The 17,477-nt window shown below is 41.1% G+C and overlaps 1 protein-coding gene across 1 annotated transcript in view; it reads left to right on the top strand.

Moving 5' to 3' along the window:
• Positions 1-2,648: 2,648 nt before the first annotated feature.
• The window catches only part of KIF25 (kinesin family member 25), a gene marked incomplete at both ends in the record, with an annotated part of 42,205 nt that continues 27,376 nt past the window's right edge, over positions 2,649-17,477 (top strand). The window contains 6 exons of the mRNA XM_082305983.1: positions 2,649-2,723; positions 3,368-3,433; positions 7,470-7,586; positions 9,505-9,643; positions 14,644-14,747; positions 15,984-16,072. Of these exons, the coding sequence (XP_082162109.1) occupies positions 2,649-2,723; positions 3,368-3,433; positions 7,470-7,586; positions 9,505-9,643; positions 14,644-14,747; positions 15,984-16,072 (590 nt within the window). The remainder of the gene's footprint in view (positions 2,724-3,367; positions 3,434-7,469; positions 7,587-9,504; positions 9,644-14,643; positions 14,748-15,983; positions 16,073-17,477) is intronic.

Raw genomic sequence — 17,477 nt, 5'->3', positions numbered from 1 at the left:
TTTCACTGATGCTAAAATTAATAGAGTAAGATGTGGATTTAGGCAATTTCATTAGATTTCTGACCCTCCGGTTTCCTAGAAGGATCTGTAATGAGGCAGGGCTCTGCATTTGCAGGGGGAAGACAAGATCAAGTTGGTAGAAGTCTGGGGAAAAAAAAACCCCAAGGTTCTTCAAAGCAGAGAATCGGTGTAGAAAGGCGTGCTGCAATACGGCCTTGCAGCATTTCCAGAAGACAGCTGGATTTTATATTTGGTTCTTGCCTAGATCGCACTGACAGGCTGTTTTGCTCCCTGCCCATCAAGCAACTTCTGAGCTTTGGAAATAGAGGGAAGTTCCCAAAAGAGAATTGCTGCTGTTACGGTGAGTCACAGACCATATTGTGGGTTTGGGGTTTTTTTTTGTTTGTTTGTTTGTTTTTTGATACAGATGGGACTGAGCTTTCAGTACTATCCAACTTTCAGGTGTGCATAGAGAAATGACTAAATAAGCGTAGTCCAGGGATGCTCAGTTTTAGGTTACTAGTTCAAAGTCAGAGTGACAGTAAATTAAGTCTTCTCTGTTACGGCCTACAGAAACGAGATTCTTAATCTCACTCATAGTGGGTAAAACCCACAGTAGGGGAGAGACCAACCATTGCACTTCAGAGATGGTCCTTCTGAGATGGAAGTTATGTTGGAAAAGAACATTGCTCTGACTTGATTGCTGCTGCAGGATAAGCATTACATATAAAAATTACAGCTCAGTGTCAAGAATTGAGTCACATACCCCCAGGCTACCAAAATATTCTCCCAAAATAGCTGATGTTGATAAAATCCTGTCTGCCTTACTTAGTGCCAACATCTCTTGATATTCTCAGTATTGCAGTACTTTGGACCTTTTTTTTTTTTAGCCTAAATCCATTTGTCAGTTTTCATTTTTCTACCAATGCAGAACTAGTTGCAAGGACAAACTGCTGAGAGGCTTCTAGTCAGTTTGTTTTTTTTTAAAACTGAGGCTGGAGTTTACGGGAGGAAGTTGCAATATCATGGAAGACAGTTGATAGAAATGTTTGGTTTGGTCTGTGAGAGGCGGGCTGCATCTGGGTTCCTCTGAAAAGGGTTGCTGTCCTTCTTGTGCCAAACATGGAGAGATTCAGTATGGTATGCCTTTGGGTTTTCTACTGCCTGTATGACAGCACATTCGCCATGTTCAGTAGACAGTAACTTGAGACTGCTGTTTTGCAGAACTGGATTCCTCTGTAATTATGATGTTGGCTTCAGTTTCTCAAAAAATAAAAAAACAAACCAAAAAACTCTAGTGCAAAAATAGTGTTATTTCTACTTCCAAGAAGCTGACATGTTTGTATCTGGCATACTTTCACATTTAGTAGCCAAATAGTATTCAGACTGCTTTCAAGATAACGTTAATCTTTCAGTGCAATACAGTAGAGCATTAAGTAGTATTGCTAGCGTATGTCACGTATTGGCCTCGCAAACCTTAGTATGAGACCCCCAGCCACAGCCTGAATGAACAGCTCCCGTCTTGGGCAGCCTCTTAGGACTCCCACACCAGCTGGACCTGCAGGCCTCGTCCTTCGCCTAGGACTAGCCCTAGGCACTGGCTTTGTTCACAGACTTGCTGAACAGTGGCGGTCGGAAGGGACCTCTGCGTATCATCTGGTCCAGGGCCAAAGCAAGGTCAGCTACAGCCGGTTGCCCAGGGCTGTGTCCGGTTGGGTTTTCAGTATCTCCAAGGACGGAGACGCCACAGCCACTCTGGGCAACCTGTGCCAGTGTTTGACAAAAATAATTTTTCTTTTTTTTTTTTTTTTAGGTTTAGAGGGAGTTCCATGTGTCTCCCTTTGTGCCGATTGCCTCTTGTCCTGTCACTGGGCCCCACGGAGGAGGGTCTGGTTCTGTCATCTTTATACCCCCCCCAAGGTGTTTACACATGCCGATCAGATCCCCCTCGGCCCCCTCCAGGCTGCGCAGCCCCCCGCACGCTCTGTGTGACCCACGTTCCTCTCCCTTCATCGTCCTTGTGGCCTCTTCGGCCTCGGACCAGCTGCTCGGGGGGAAATCCCGCAGCCACTACGGGAGCTCCAGGCTCTCCCCTCCTCCGCCTCGCCCTCTCTTGTGGCGGCTGAGCCCGAGCGCGGGGCCCGCTGCTGGGAGGTGACATCTCCCAGCAGCCTCACGCCAGCCCCGGGCTCCGCTTCTCTCCCTGCGCTCTTCGCCCTCGCCCTCGGCGGTCACCTACCCCAGGTGCCGCTGTGGAGGGAGGGACACCGCTGCCCGCCTCCGCTCCCCGCTTACAGCACGCTCGTTAACCGCTCCGTTAAATGCGGTGTGGGAGGGGGCGGGCAGAGCCCCCCACAGGCCGGAGCGGCGCCGCTCGCCTGCCCGCGCCCCGTTCCCCCCTTCCTGCGAGAGGATTGGTGCGCTTCCCCGCCACTCACGGGCGCGCCCGTTGCCGCCGGCCAGGCGCTGCCGCGGCCCCGCTACCGGCCGGCGGCGGCGCTCGCCCAGCCAATGGAGAGGGGGGGAGGAGGCGGGCCCCGTCACCATGGCAGCCGGGCAGACGCCCCGGCCGCGTTTCGGCTTGGCCGCCGTCAGCGCCGGGGCGCGGGGCCTCGCGAGGCCCGGGCGCGGGGCGGGCGATGCGGGCGATGCGGCCGCGGAGCCGCCTCGACCTGGGCTCCGTCTGGGCGCAGCGCCTCCGGCAGCTGGAGCGGCGGTTGCGAGTGAGCCCCCCGCGCCGCGGCGGCGGGAGGGGAGGGGAGGGGAGGGGCGGGCGCTGGGGCGGCGGGGAGAGAGCGGGCCCGCCCCGGGCCCCGCCGCCCCGGGCCCGCCCGGCCCGGCCCGGCCCGGCCCGGGAGAGGCGGCTCCGGCTGGGGCTGGGTTAGAAGTGGGGTTTGAGGGCCGCGGTGCGGCCCCGCTGCTGGGCGGGACGGGGGCCGGCGGCGCCGGGGCGGCGGGGTGCCCCTGCCGCGGCACCCTCGGGGGTCTCTAACGGCGCAGCCTTGGAGATGGAAACGTGTGTGGTTCTTTACAAATAAATAAAACAGCGCCTCTCTACCGGCCTGGCAAACGCCAGGAGGTGGTTTTATAAAGCAAAAGCAGTTAAAGTTTTGTACGTATGCGTTTCCACATAAGCAGGCAAAGTGACAGAAAATATAGGTAATCATGGAATATTAAGAGTTTATCCTAATGTTTATGTGCCTGTAGACAACTATTGTGCTGAGGAGGCTGGGGGTAGGTAGTCCTTTGGTTCTGGAAGACAGAGAAACAGAGGGATGTAATAAGACTGTTATAATGAAATAACATTCGTCAGACTCATATTTATTTAATTTTCACGTTTGTGGTTTTGGTTGGGTTTTTTTCTTAGACCAAAGAAGAAAGAATAGTTGTCCTGGAAACTGAAAATGCTGCTCTTCATCTAAAACTTGCAGAGGTAACTAGTGTGTTTTTCCAAAAAGAATGCTTATGAAAACAGAAGAAAAAAGACACTGAAATCTGCCTTCCTGTTTTCCAGTTTTGCACTCTTTACCTGTTGGGGAAATCTATGAAGGGATTAAGGCTCAGCGTTTTTTGGTTTTTTTTTCTTTAATCTGCAATAATGATTGGCTGATTAAGTAACTAGAAGTTGACATACACTTAAATAATTGCCATTGTTTTAAATCTACGAAAGTGAACTGAGGGAATGACTCTGCAAGCATTAAATATGGAATATTGCTTTCTGCTTGCAGGGAAAATGTTTGCCTAAAAGACAAGGGCAGATTTTGAAGGAATACTTTTTAGACGTAATTAGGACGATCCTTTAAAAAGGACTATTCGTGGAGTGCAGGAAAGACATTTCATTATTGCATGCCTTCATAGCACTAGCGTTATGCTTGTCTAGAAAAGGCAAGGTACTGTTGCAGAAGTCAGTCACAGAGCACACAGCAACAACTGGATGCCCTCATTCCCTTATATCCTTCTACAGAAGGATCTTTTGTTCCTAGACTGTTATTGAAACAAGGAGCAGCCTGTGATAATGTTGGGGGTCTTCAAAGGTAGGATTTCAGAGATTTACAGAATTTTCAATATTGATCTACACCGCTAGACCAGAGCCAGCTGTGAGTATTAGCCGTGATGGAGACTGTAGGCCAAGAGTTTCTAATCTGTGCTGAAATATTAAATGGTTGGGTGACCCCAGGAATGCCATTTGCCCTCCCCGTGGGTTTGTTAACACCTGCGGATAAAAGCAGGTTTAACATTTTTTCAAAGCCTGACTGGAAGCAGGTGGTACATCTGAAATGAGTTTTGCTAGGTATACAGAAGAATACTGTAATTGATTCTGAGAAAATGTTTCTATTATTTTTGTTCTGCTTTATAATATTTACCAAAAATCCTAAGTATTTCAGCTGTTTGGGTTGGTTTGTTTTTTTTTTACTCCCACAAACACAAGAAAGAAATTATTTTAGTCAGTAAGGTGCATCAGACGGAGGAAGTAGTTATCTGAGTATTAGATAATGGAGCCTTGTTTTCCAAATACAGCACTGTTTCAGTTTATTGCAAAATGTGCTGGAAGATACGAGCACCTACAGACACATGAAGAGCATGAAAGTGTTACCACCATGAGTCAGAGACAATGTCAAATGATTCGTGGAAATGCTTTGCAATTAACCTTGCACTGATGTTTCTATTCAGGCAGTTATTTACATACATTTAGAAGACTTTCACTTCTCCGTGGTTAATTGGCCCCAGCAATCTGAAAACATGAGCTAAACTGACATGCAATAGTTTTACCTTCATTTAAGAGTCTCTCTTAAAAAGAATACTAACTTTAATTAGATTAAGTTAAGGTTGTGCAATGTTGCACCATACCTCCCGATATGTCACCATCCGTGCTGGTGAAAAAAGCTGCTGCCCTCAGCTCTCAGTCACTGACCCCTCAGATCCGCTGGTGGAGCTGTCTGAATGATTGAGCTGTAACACGTTCAGTCACAGTGACCAGGGTTAACAGAGGTCTCGTTCTTAACTTGTAAAAGCTAATTGGATTCGTTTTGGCTGAAGTGAGTGAGGGAGCTTTGGAGACAAGCTTATGAGGATAGGCATAAATTAGGATTTGCAGTGTAAATGTTTGTCTATACGTTGCATCAGTTTAATAAAAATGTTCTCTCTTGCTATAGACCTTCCCTTGCTTATATCCGTAAAACAGTCAGGATTATCAGCACTGCCACTGTTTTCTGCAGCCTGGTGTATTATTATCCTGGCAGCATATTGTAAGGGTGGTTATTGAACATAAGAAGTCAGATTCTTTCTCTGCAGACTTGCTTTTGCCTGTTTGGAAATGTGTTTGCTTACCTGCATGCCCCTTGCTTTTCTTCGCAGTCTTTGAGGTCCTGATCCTGCCGTCTTCCATACATAAAGCCAAATCTGCCAGAATGGATCCAATTGCAGAACTGAGATTTTACTTTGGAGAACGCTATTAAGTAGTTCAGTTTCACTTCTGTTTGTTATAAAGCTGACTATAAAAACTTTTGTAGTAATTTTTTTGCTTCTCATGCATGAGCACAGATTTGCAAGTTCTGGCGTACAAAAAATTCTGATGAATGCTAAAACTATTTTAACAGAGAAAACCTCAAAACCAAGGCAGCCTTTGCAATAAAGATAAACTCGATAGTGCAAGTGATGAGAGGTTGACTGCAATGCAAGCAGAATTGACTATCCCACTTTTATTGTCCATGTGGAGACAAATGGGGGAGTCAGGGGGAACCTGTGCAGATGGTGGAAAACTCATTAGATGTTAAAAGTAGGTTTTAACTAGCTTAAGCTTATTTAACAATAAGGCTTGAGTACTCCAATTGCTTATATATATGCTTAACTTTTCAGATGTGATTAGAGATAGTAATTCTGGCGAGCTACTCGTATGTATTTTTGTCAAGCATGTTTGTAAATATTGCATCTGAGTAACATGAGTCTTGAAGATCCTCAGAGCAAAAGAACACATGAACACTGTATAGAATTGGTCTCAATTTCTGTGAGGTTAAAGCCTGTAACAACAAAATTAGAGTTCTTTTAAAATAATCTCTTCCTGCTATTTCTTTTTCACGTAAGAACTTTTTATATTAGTGCTAGGGTATTGTATAGCTGTGCAGGACTTGAGGTTGCAGTTGTAAATAGAAGATGCATGCTTTGTGACAGTGAAAAAGCCACATGAAAAGTTTGGTTTAAATAAGTGAAGTACTTTTCTTGGAAAATATAATCTTTCTTTATTCTATACAGCTCCAGAACATTGCATTGTTCTTGCAGATGTCATCTGTAGTTAAACTCCAATTAAACGTTTTCTTTTTAGCTATCATTATCAGATGACTGGAATTAAATCAAACCCATTACGTGAGTAGATTTAGCTCTTTCATGTCATTGTACTCTTCTATGCTCTGTTAGTTTAAATAACAGGGAACTGCAGTCACAGAATTTGTGGCCTGAATAAAGTACGAACTAAGTCTGTGCTAGAGACAAGTGCATTCCAAAGATAAGGAAAGAGGCATTAGTACTGGTTAAGGAATGATAGATGTCAACAGGTTGCAGGGGAAAATAGGCACAGAAGTTGCAGCTCACTTTAAGCACCAGGACTGCCCGTAAATGATGAAAATGCAGTGTTTAATATAATACAGTTTCTATCATATTGCAGAATTTCAAAAGTACCCTACAGAGATTTCTTTTTTTGTGTTCTTGCTTATAAATATTTAAAGTTGCACTATTTCTATTTTCCTTTTGACTTCAGCATCTCAAAAAAAAATTTGGCTATAAAAATTGTTTTTGCATGATAGGTAATTTTAGGTTATTAGAAAGCATTCTTCTCCACATCCTTTAAAAATTGCTTTGGTTGCTTTGATCTCTGAAGACCCAGCTTAGTGCTTTATGGGTACAGTTTTGCACCATTGCAACTCTCCTGAATGTAACAGAGTCGGTGTTGGCAGCAGGCTGGAGCGATGAACACCAAGTTGGGGGCTGTGTATTACCAGTTCCTTCAAGACTTTAGCAGTTCACACAGGTGTGTGTGTGTCCTCGTTCTGCTTCGTGTCCTTTCAGAGAGCTTTCTGCATTAAATGTAGTTACCGGAAGACACTCAAACCAGCTATGTAACCAGCCCTTTTCCCCAAGCGAAGGCACAGTTTTAACCATTTAGATCCACCTCAAGCATAAGTAAGGGGTTTCAGGTACTGCAAAAGCATTTTCGTATTCTGATGCTGAGGTTTACCATGGTAAGGAAGTAGAATATTGTGATGTTCGCCAGTTACCTTGAGGTGATCTTTCACGTGACTCAGAAAAAGGTAACAGAAAAAGGTAAAAGCAAAGAAATTATGTGTGTACAACATCACATGTAATCAGATAGTTGAGTTACAAATGTTTACAGGGTCAAAGGGGACAGAATGCAGCAGAAAACATGAGCGCTTTAAAGTGATTTTTAGGCAGTGGTTTGTTTTTTTTTTTTTAAACAGTATCAAGGGTTGGCTGGAAGAAGCACTACCGAAGTATTGCAGCTCTACTCTGCTCATGGCCAGCAGCAGAAATTGCAGAGGAGTTCTGTTGTAACCCAGCTGCATGGAGCAATAAAGGTAAAGACATTTAGTAATAATGCAGGCGTAATATATGCCCTCAACGTTTACATGCTTATCAAGTATAGTAAAACCCAGAAAATCATGGAATCATAGAATGGTCAGATATGAACCTGATCTATGGCTTTATTGTATTCATGGCAGTGCTTGCAGTGAAGTGTAGTAGTGCCTGAGTTAGCTTAAAAATATATAGTGGTTTTGCTGCAATAGGCCACAGAGTCACCCGAGAAGCGGTTAAAAGTGGCTGCTCCTGAGCAGGAGGATCTTATGTATAGGCTGCTATCGATACCTGAGCTAGACATTTTGTAATCAAAACCTTGCAATCCCTGATTTGACTATCATATAGACAACCCGTAAAAAACAATAATTGTGATATACTTTAACCAGATAGGCAGAGCCTTTAAAAAAGCATTGGAGAGCTCCATTTGTTTCACAAAGAGCTCTGCTCTGGCAGAGCTCACAAGAGAGAGTAGTTTGCTCTGTGCTCACGCAGGTTGTCTGAATTTTGCATCAAAGAGGCTGGAACTGTTCTCCCAGTACCATAACATTTTCCTTTGCTGAAGTACTTACTCCTTAAGTTACTCCATAGAATAGTAAGTTCCTTTTAGGGACGCTAACAAATGTCAGCTTTTCTCAGGGCAGCACTGAATGCCTGCATAAAACGACTGCAAAGTATCTCAGGAAGGAAATCTGATTCTTAATAGGCAGAAGGGTGTAGCTCAATTGCAGCATAGTTGGACTAGATGATCATTGTAGGTCCCTTCCAACTGAACTATTCTGTTCTGTTCTAATTGTGGTGATTCTGCTCAGTAAATTTTGCGGTGATGTTTTACATTGTAGGTTAGCTAGAATGGCAGAAATGCTTGTGATGCAATACCAGTGGATTGAGATGGTTTACTATCAGAGATCAATGAACGTTAGGAGAGAGCAAAGCTCTCCAAATAAAAGTCTAGATTAATGGTAATCCTATACCCATAATAAAAAAAAAAAATATTTCTTCCCAGTTATATTCTGTGGCTTTTGAGAGTGAGAAATACAGTGATTTTCTCCCTTTACTTTAGATTATTGTTTTATCATTAGTCGATTAATTCAAGGTCAGAGTTGGAAAAATAAAATGTCACAGAATATGTGACACTTTGTACCAGGCTGACTAATGAAGCACCACAGTGCTTCTGTGGGATAAGGTATGGTTAAGTTCATCTTACAGATGGCTTTACAGGTTCATTCCAAGACTTAGATGTCAAGAAGTCTACTAATCCTAAAATCAGGTCAATTTGTTTTTACTTTATTTGACTTTGAAGTGTATATAAGCTGCTCTTATAAACATTTAAAAGTCTCATCATTTATGTTATGCTGAGTTACATCCATAATACAAATACTTTTCTCAACAATAAACGTTTCTGATCTTTTCAAAATACATCTATTCTCATAGGAAGGCATAGAACTGGCTTATTTAAGAAATCGCTTAGAGTGAAGCTTAGCAAATACCTCCTGATCAAAGTGTGGAAAATGAATGCATTAAGGGATATATGGATCACAGTTTTTCATTGCTAGTTCTGGATATATCTTATAAGTGGACAGAACACATCACGCTCACATACATTTATTTTTGTTTGATGAAATAAGAAAGAGACTTTGTTATACCTGAAGCTGTGTTATGGTCGAAGTATGTACCATAAGATAGTAAGGATCCATAAAGTCTTGCTGAAGTCTTTAGGAAATGACATTGCTAAATACCTTGCAGGGTCCTTCTCCAAACATGCTGAAAGATATACTCCTGACAACTTCCTTTCATCAAGTAGAGGGTTCTTCCCGTCTGTGATATCTCACCGTAACTATTTGTGGTGTTGTTATATTGATTCTTCCTTAACTGCTGTTTTTGTGAGTTTATAACATATTTTTTCTTCCTGCTGAGAAGAGACTTAAGCAAGACCTGAAGAGCCTCCGTTCATTTGCTCTTGAGCTTTCAAAAGACTTTCAGCGTCAAAGCAAGACTTATCTTTACCAAGTTTTGACAGCAGTCCAAGGGCTACAGCTGCAAAATGAAGCAATGCAAAGTAAGGCTCATTGCACTTACATTCAAACATGTAACATCAAAAATGTCATTGTTAAATGTTTCTAACATTAAAAGGTTGAGTTTGATTTTTGGGAAACGTGTCACTGAAATTGTAGCACTTGTTTTTTGTTTGACATTAGATCATCACGGAGTTCTGAAGTGTTAGAAAGAGTACAAATAACTCTGCAGAGGTTATGACTGATAATTTGGATTTAGCTTTTGTGTTGATTGCAGCTGCTGCTAGACTGCTGCTGAGTTGGCTCAGCTGTAACATTTTTAATCTGAAGTTCTCAGGCTTGTTATCTTGACTATTTTAGTATAGCTGAATAAAGAATGTGTTGCTTTAGGTGAAATTTGTCTGCTTTTGACTGTACCAGAAAAGGACTCAGGTGATTTCAGAGATTTCTGAAAATACTGTCTGAAATTAGGACAGACTGGATTTTTAATATTTCTGTGTATTTACAGAGAAAATTTTACTTGAAAATCAACACAAGTTCCACTCGCTAGACTGTAGATAATAACACCATACAGACTACTGTTTCGGAATTCAGGTCCTTGTTCACCTGTACATATAAAGCAGACCCTGCAGTGCAGCGGCACTCTCTGCCCCCATCACTGAGGACTAAGTGCGTTGGTCCTACACCTGGAGCTCTTGGCATGGGTCTCTGCACCTGCTTTCAATATCCTTGATTCTGGTGGAGCTTCTACCAGGCCTGAGAAGCCCATGGCACATGCGGAGCTTAAATTGTTTGAAGCTTAGCAGCCTGATGAAAAACAAATACACAAATTTATAATCAGAGTCTGTGGGTGATGCTGTGATATCCATATGTTGCCATTTAAAAGGTACCTTTTTCTCCTGCTTTATTTTTTGGTTGAAATATTTAATTTTGGGACTGATTTGATTCTGATGGGACTGTTCATGCCAATAGCAACAAACAGCATTCTCAGTGATGGGTGTTTGCAGAACTTGTCCCTGTATGTTATGTACTAAGTTATGATTAAAATTGATTTGATCACTGTATTACCCATGCAGAGAAAATGTTTAATCAACTTGTCTTTAAAGCGGAAAAAACAAAGTGGAAAATTAACCCTAGATAAAGGTGAATGTTCCTCTTATTGAAGCAGGGGGCTAAATGAACAGATAGGAGGTTGAATTTGGCACTTGAGCAGTTGTGGTGTAAATAAATAGTAAATACACCTTATCAGGCCTTGCAAATTCCTGTTGACTGTTCTCAATTTGGACTTCGTGGTGCATTGTTCTATGAAATCATAACCAGGAGAAGCTTCCTTGCCTATAACAAAATAGTGTGTTGGTACTTAGGTGGATGACTTATGTTTTTAATTTGGCCATTTTTCAGTTCTCTGTCAAATGTTTTAGATGGAGATTCTATTGTTAAGGTTAAATATGACAGTCAGAATTGCCATCCTTAAATTACATATAATCTTTTGTAAACAGAAAGCCTGATGTATGTGTTCTGGAGTCACTATACGTTATCACTTTAATCCTAAAATAGAGATTGAAAATGAGTGAGAGAACTATAGAAGAAACATTCAAGTAGGTTAATTTCAAGGCTGTAGTTGACATGCAGCAAACTATAAAACTTTCCTGTAAAAACTGAGTAGTCCCTTGCTTAGAAATATTTATTCACAGTCTGAAAGCCAGCCTATTGCCATCTTTCCCACTGAAATTTAAATAGCAGTAATTCATAAAAGAGAGAAGTGATCATTATTCTTTTGTTATAGGCCTGCTTCCCTGATAAACAAAGCTGGTATCATTTAGGAAAAATACTGGCCACCTGACTGCAAATGATACTACTGAGGCAGATGCAGTAATTCAGCAGATTTCTGGAAGGGCAGGAATTTCTAAAAATTTAAGATGACTTTTTAGATTCTCACTGCTTAGCAAAGTGGCAGGTACTAAGGAGCAAAATCTGTCCAAGTGAATATGTGACAGAGGAGTTGCTGCAGGTTGCTGACATATCTTGTGAAAGCTGCTGCAGCCCAGTGACTTAGGTATCCTTTGTGGTTCCAGGACGCCTTCTCTCTAGGGTGGAGAAGAGGAAAAATTAGGTAAGGAGCTTATTTCCCACTTTGCCCATATGCTGGCACCTATCTGCTCTGCTCCTCTTGGAGAAAGCTGAGCTCTGCACTGTGCTGATGACTTGTATCTGTGGAATGTGAACTACCATCATCTTTTACCCTCAACTCAACAGCAGTCTCACCAGCTCAGCTGCCTTTGGAAAGCCTTTCCTTCTGAGTGTAGAGTAGGGGAGGAGGAGAAGGGCACCTTGGATCCAGCAACAGAAGTATTGCAGCAGCCCAAAGAATCATATTATAGCCCAGGATATCAAACACAGCTGAATTCAAAAAGTTTTGGAATTAAGTCTATTACATCATAGCTGCTTATCCTAGAAGGCACGGTCAGATTGACCTCGTTTTTAAACTGGAATCTAAGATTGACCTCGTTTTTAAACTGGAATCTGGTATGGAAAGAAGCATTAAAAACCTCAGGGAACTGTGGGGACAGCTACACATCCATATCCGTGCTAGGCTGTGGCTGTGCTATGTTGTGCTGCTCCTGTTGTTCATGTCACCGTCATAGACCTTTCCGTTACGCTGGTATAGCTGTTTGTGTGACCACACGCAAAAAACAGATCAAGGAGCTGATCCAGGACAGAAGTCACTCAGCAAGAAGGATTGCTTTTAGGCCTCCACGTGACTGTGGAAGCAGTTGTGTGAGCACAGCAGAAGGTCTGGTGCAGCACTGAATGGGAGGGAATGAAAAGCTCCTTAACCAGGACTGTCAATTAAAGAAACATCACAATCCTGAACATGTTCACAAGCCATCACTCTTCTACAACTGTTAGTCTGATTATCGATGAAGATCCTAAATGTGCTCAGTGATGTTTAAACAGAAAAATCAGCATTCCCAGCTCCCAGAAAGTTTCTGTATAGGTCAATGAGATGGGCAAAGCACGAGGGAAAGGGATGTCTGTAAGGGCTGCGGGCATGTAGTGACTATTTCTCTTGAATAATGAAGAGTGGCTTATTAGTATTTTAAAACAGATGCGCCCAGTGGCTGCCCCTGGGTTATGGATGAAAATGTAACTTCTGAATAGCTTGCAGCTGATGCCAAGCAGAAAACTAGTAAAATGATCAATAAGTGTTTATAACTATACAGCTCCACTTTCAGAAAAATTAAAAGTTCAGAAATAATTTATGCCTTAGGAAACTTGCTTTGTGGAGCTTCTATTCAAGAAGTTTTTCTGTGCTGCGCATAAAGCTTTACAGAAAATGGACATTAAAACTGATGGTTCACTTTTACAAATATCAAAATATCATCTGCTAAATGCAACAACTTGACTCATTTTCTACAGATCACAGTCCTTCACCTCTCTGCTCAAAAGCCCTGGTGTCAAATTAGGAAGCCCCAAGGTTGATTTCTGTTTTCACAGTCAGCTTCACCATAGGAGGTCTAGTTAGAAAAAAAAATTGAATAATTAGGGCCTAAGTTAACTTAAACTGTCCAGTAGGCTTCTCAAAGTCCTCATGAAGAGACCACTTAAATATTGAAACAAAGTGGCAATTTTTTTTTTCTTTCAAGACTGGAAGAATGGAAGAGTACCTTTAGCACCTATTGCTTAACTTTACTGCTTATTCAAGAGACTTCAAGTTTGTGTGTACACAAATTTATAAATTGAGATACTTATTATGGAGATTACTTAAATAATCAGTGGATTCCAACCTCGTATTTTGAAAAATACTGTATGATTAGCAGTCAGTGAATGTCACTTTTCACAATTTATTGTAACATATTTGCACATGATTCTCCAAACCAAGACATACTCGTGTTACTCCACATATAGGATGCAAGAAAAGGATTTTCCTTAGTGAAACTCCTAGACTTTGATTCCCCATCTGTTAATGTCATGTTTTCCATGCATGCATGCACTTGTGGAGGAACATTATGAGCTGGAGGTGAACAGCGTGGATATTACAAAAATAAGATCTGAGGAATCTCTAGTGTAGACTAGTGTCCCTTGAAGTCATCTGATTTTTAGTCTATACCAGTGAGCACAAATCATGTGTGTGACATGCTGAGATTTTAAGTCTGTTCCTTTCTTTGTAAGGTAGCACATACTGAGGCTGGTGGCCATCCCGCTACTCAGCTCTCAGACCATGGCTTTGACTGCTTGCTACTCTACATCTTCAAACTGCTCACTAATTTCTGGGGAGATTGATATCCCATCAGGGTTCCTGAAAGCTTGCTTTGTACACAAGTTTACAGTCACATTATGTGCCTTCTGGGCTGTATGTTTGGTTTAGGCCTGCTCAGTGTTAATGTAATTGGGCTGAAATGAAACCATTTGTGAAGTTAGAAGCCATTGTGAAGTTAAAAGGCTTTTATAATGACCCATATTGCTCTCCTCAGTTTTGTGAAAGAGTCCCTGGGGTTCAAAAGATCAATCTTTTTTATGAAATCCTGCCCATGAAGCAAGTGCACCTATCTTAAAGGGGAACCTTATAGCTGTTTTACAGGATTAGGAGCACTGTAAATGAGGCTGAGGATAAAGGATAGCTTAACTTCTTGTAAAGTTAGCTGGCATGAATCTAATAATCTGCAAATCTGGCATGAGCCTTGCAAGTGACAGCCCCATCCAGAAGGAGGTTGGTTCAAGTTTAGGTTTCAGGCTTCACTGACAGATAACATTAACTAAACTGACACATTTGAACTGCCTTTAAATATCTTGTCTTTTTGATTGTTTTTCCAGATTTCACATGTATACCTGTGGTAATTATCTGTAACTTTGCCTAGCCATTTCATAGCAAGAAGTATGATGAGATTTTTCAGAGGTGTCTAGTAGATCAGGAGCTAACTCTCCTAATTTAAGGTTGGTAGAAGTTAAAAAGGTTTATGCTTGTATTTCATGAGGTGCTACTGGAAAATTCATTTTGTAAAGTCACAGAATTTAGTTCTTTGAAACAGCTTTCTTCTTCCAGTGTTTCAGATAAAAGCTTTTGATCTTGAACAGTCTCTACAAGAGGTGACAGAGAGATATGAGAAAGAAAAGCAAAAGAGGAGAGCTCTACATAACAGCTTAGTAGTAAGTATCTTTAATGACAAAACATTTTCTTATTTTGTTGTACTTATGCCCATAAGTTCCTCACCAATAAAACTCATGAATATACTTTTCGTGGATATATTACTTCCCCCAGCTGTCTATATACGATGCATTTCTTTGCTCAGGCAGATTTGTCTTACAGTAAGCCCCAGCCCATTCTTTTTACACAAGCATCTTCCAAATGCAGTCCTGGAGCATATTGCACTAAGGATATCGTCCATTTTGAATGGTGAACAAAACTTGAGTTTCTTCATCCTCTTCTCTAAATTTGCAGCTTCTGAAATTGTTTTAGAATTCTTCAAATGATTAACTTGAAATTGCAAAGTGGTCTTCTTTTATTTTTCCAAATATATCTAGCTGTATCCTACTCATCCATTAGTCATGGTTCAGGATTAATTTTTTCGTTTTTGTACTTTAACTTTACTCTCCCTGCCCGCTCCCCCCAGATGACTAGTTTTGGGTTGCCTGATTCAGGACCTGATTTTTAGAAACACAAGCCACCTTCAAACAAAATTGTTTCAAGTTTTTCTACCCAGGAAAGTAAAGCTCTTTGTTAAAAAGTACTTACCTTCCAAACTCTGCCTCGTGTTGCAGTTTACTGAAAAGATATTCCCCAAGGCAGTGGGGAGTTAATGCCAGTGGTCACTAGCCATCACAGGCAAGCTGTTTTCACTAATACAAAACAAGAAGAACTGATCACCAATAAAAAGGAAGGAAAAACACCAGGTTAGATAAACTGAAGTCTGAAACAGCCTACAGAGGAAAATCACTTACTGGCTTTTTAGTCATGTATGAACACACGGTGGAGAGGAAAAGGTACAAAATGTTTTAGATTACACATCTTCCTCAGGGCTGGTGGAAAAGAAATGGAGTGTGTAACCTTGTCTGTTGAGTTAATACAGGTGTCTGAAGAAGCTCAAGTAAAGAGGAAGGAGACTGAAGAGGGGAAAATGGTTTGGCTTGAAAGCCTTTTTTTTCCCATATAGACTGGAGAGGGTTACACCTTTCCAGAGCTCTGAAGAGCTCATACTTCCTCAAGTACTTTCTCCTAACTTCTCAAGGCAAATGATATTGATACTATTTTTCCCTCCACAGAGTCTAAGGCTGTGACATTGTAAACACCTGCTTTCTTAAGCATTCATGTCTCCTTCACAAATTCCAGTGTATTTGTTCTCTCCAGTAGTTTGTGTTACATACATCTTAATATTCTAACCCTAGGAACTGAGAGGAAATATCAGAGTCCACTGCAGGATCCGACCATTACTACCTTTTGATACTGCTGCTGGACATTCGATATCACAAGATAGGTAATTTATTTTGGCTGTGTTAGATCTTAGCTGACTCATAATTAATATGCAGAGAAAACAACAGTTATATGCATGTGAGAACAACTGTGTTCTTGATTTTTCTGTTTTTATGTGTGTGGGGAGACGATGATGGTATCATCAAAACTAATTGCTTCTCCTGCTAAACTGGCCTTAGCCAATCTCATCCCCTTGTCTAAAAGTATGTCCACCTGAATAGGAAGCCGTAGGTGTTCTGCCAAGCCAGGATTATCCCTGGCTTGGCAGAAGTAACACAGCTGCAATCAGTGTAGAGTATATTTGCTATCCTACACAAATTTTGGGATACAGTAATATAATAACCGTCGGAAGTCGTGGGTAGAGAAACACACTCAGCATTACAGTTGTTCTGTAATGCTATAGAACAGATTTGCTGTCAGCACAAACACTGGTAATTCTATTTCAGTATAATTTGGCTCTGCATCCCTAATTTATAATACACTTACTGTAACTGAAGTGTCAAAACATTCCAAGATCCAAAAGGAAAAGAGGGATTAGATGCAAGTATGTGCTATAACAAGCTGAATTCTCCATAGATGACTAAGATGAAAGAAGGTAGGGATTGAAACATACACAAACAAAGAAAAAAGGGGAAAACTAGGTGGGTGGCTAGAAACCAGTAACATTATCATTTGCCCTATCAGTAAATAACTGATTTGGGGCTTTATTTTACTTTTGCTGGTTGGTAATTCTAAAAGAGTACATTCAGTGTTTTGAAGTTTATTAACTTTTGGCAAATCTTTAAAAAAAATATAGAATTGTTTTAATTAAAACAACAACAAAAATAGCAGACAAAAAATTTCAAGGAGCCTGATGGGGAAACTTGCATTAACTTGTACTTGATATACCTGGGAAGGAACCCACTCACTGTTTTTGTTGCTGTATGGAATAGTGCAATCAGGTGCTGAATTTCAGTGTAAAACAGGATGGACTGGGCCAAACAAACAATCATTAAGACTATCTTTTCTTAATATATCAAAAAGCGATTTCAATAAAACTTAGTTGTAAAACTAATTCTCAAAACACTTACACACATGAATGAATTTATACACCTCAGCAATCCTAGTCAATTTTTGGATTAGTAATGGATGCGAGATCAGGGAAAAATACCTAAAAAGAGGGTGTTTTTCACATTAATGTTCTAAAGTGAAAGCCTCTTGTTATGAGCTCACGTTACAATCTCAAAATAATAGAATGGTTTGCATGTGAATTAGTCTTAATTGGGTTTATTGTAAATTTCTTTTTTTAAGCAGATTATTTTGCTTGATTGCACTTTAATTTGTTTCTTATTCAGAATTAACTGTGGTGTTAGTATGTACATGGGTTACAATAATAATGGCAATTCTGAAAGGTACTCTTCAGATAATGT

The sequence above is a fragment of the Platalea leucorodia genome (genome assembly GCF_965183815.1).
Source record: "Platalea leucorodia genome assembly, chromosome: 3".
Classification (NCBI taxonomy): Eukaryota; Metazoa; Chordata; class Aves; order Pelecaniformes; family Threskiornithidae; genus Platalea; species Platalea leucorodia.
Note: the sequence above shows the minus strand (reverse complement) of the source record. Positions and strands in the feature narration are given on the sequence as shown.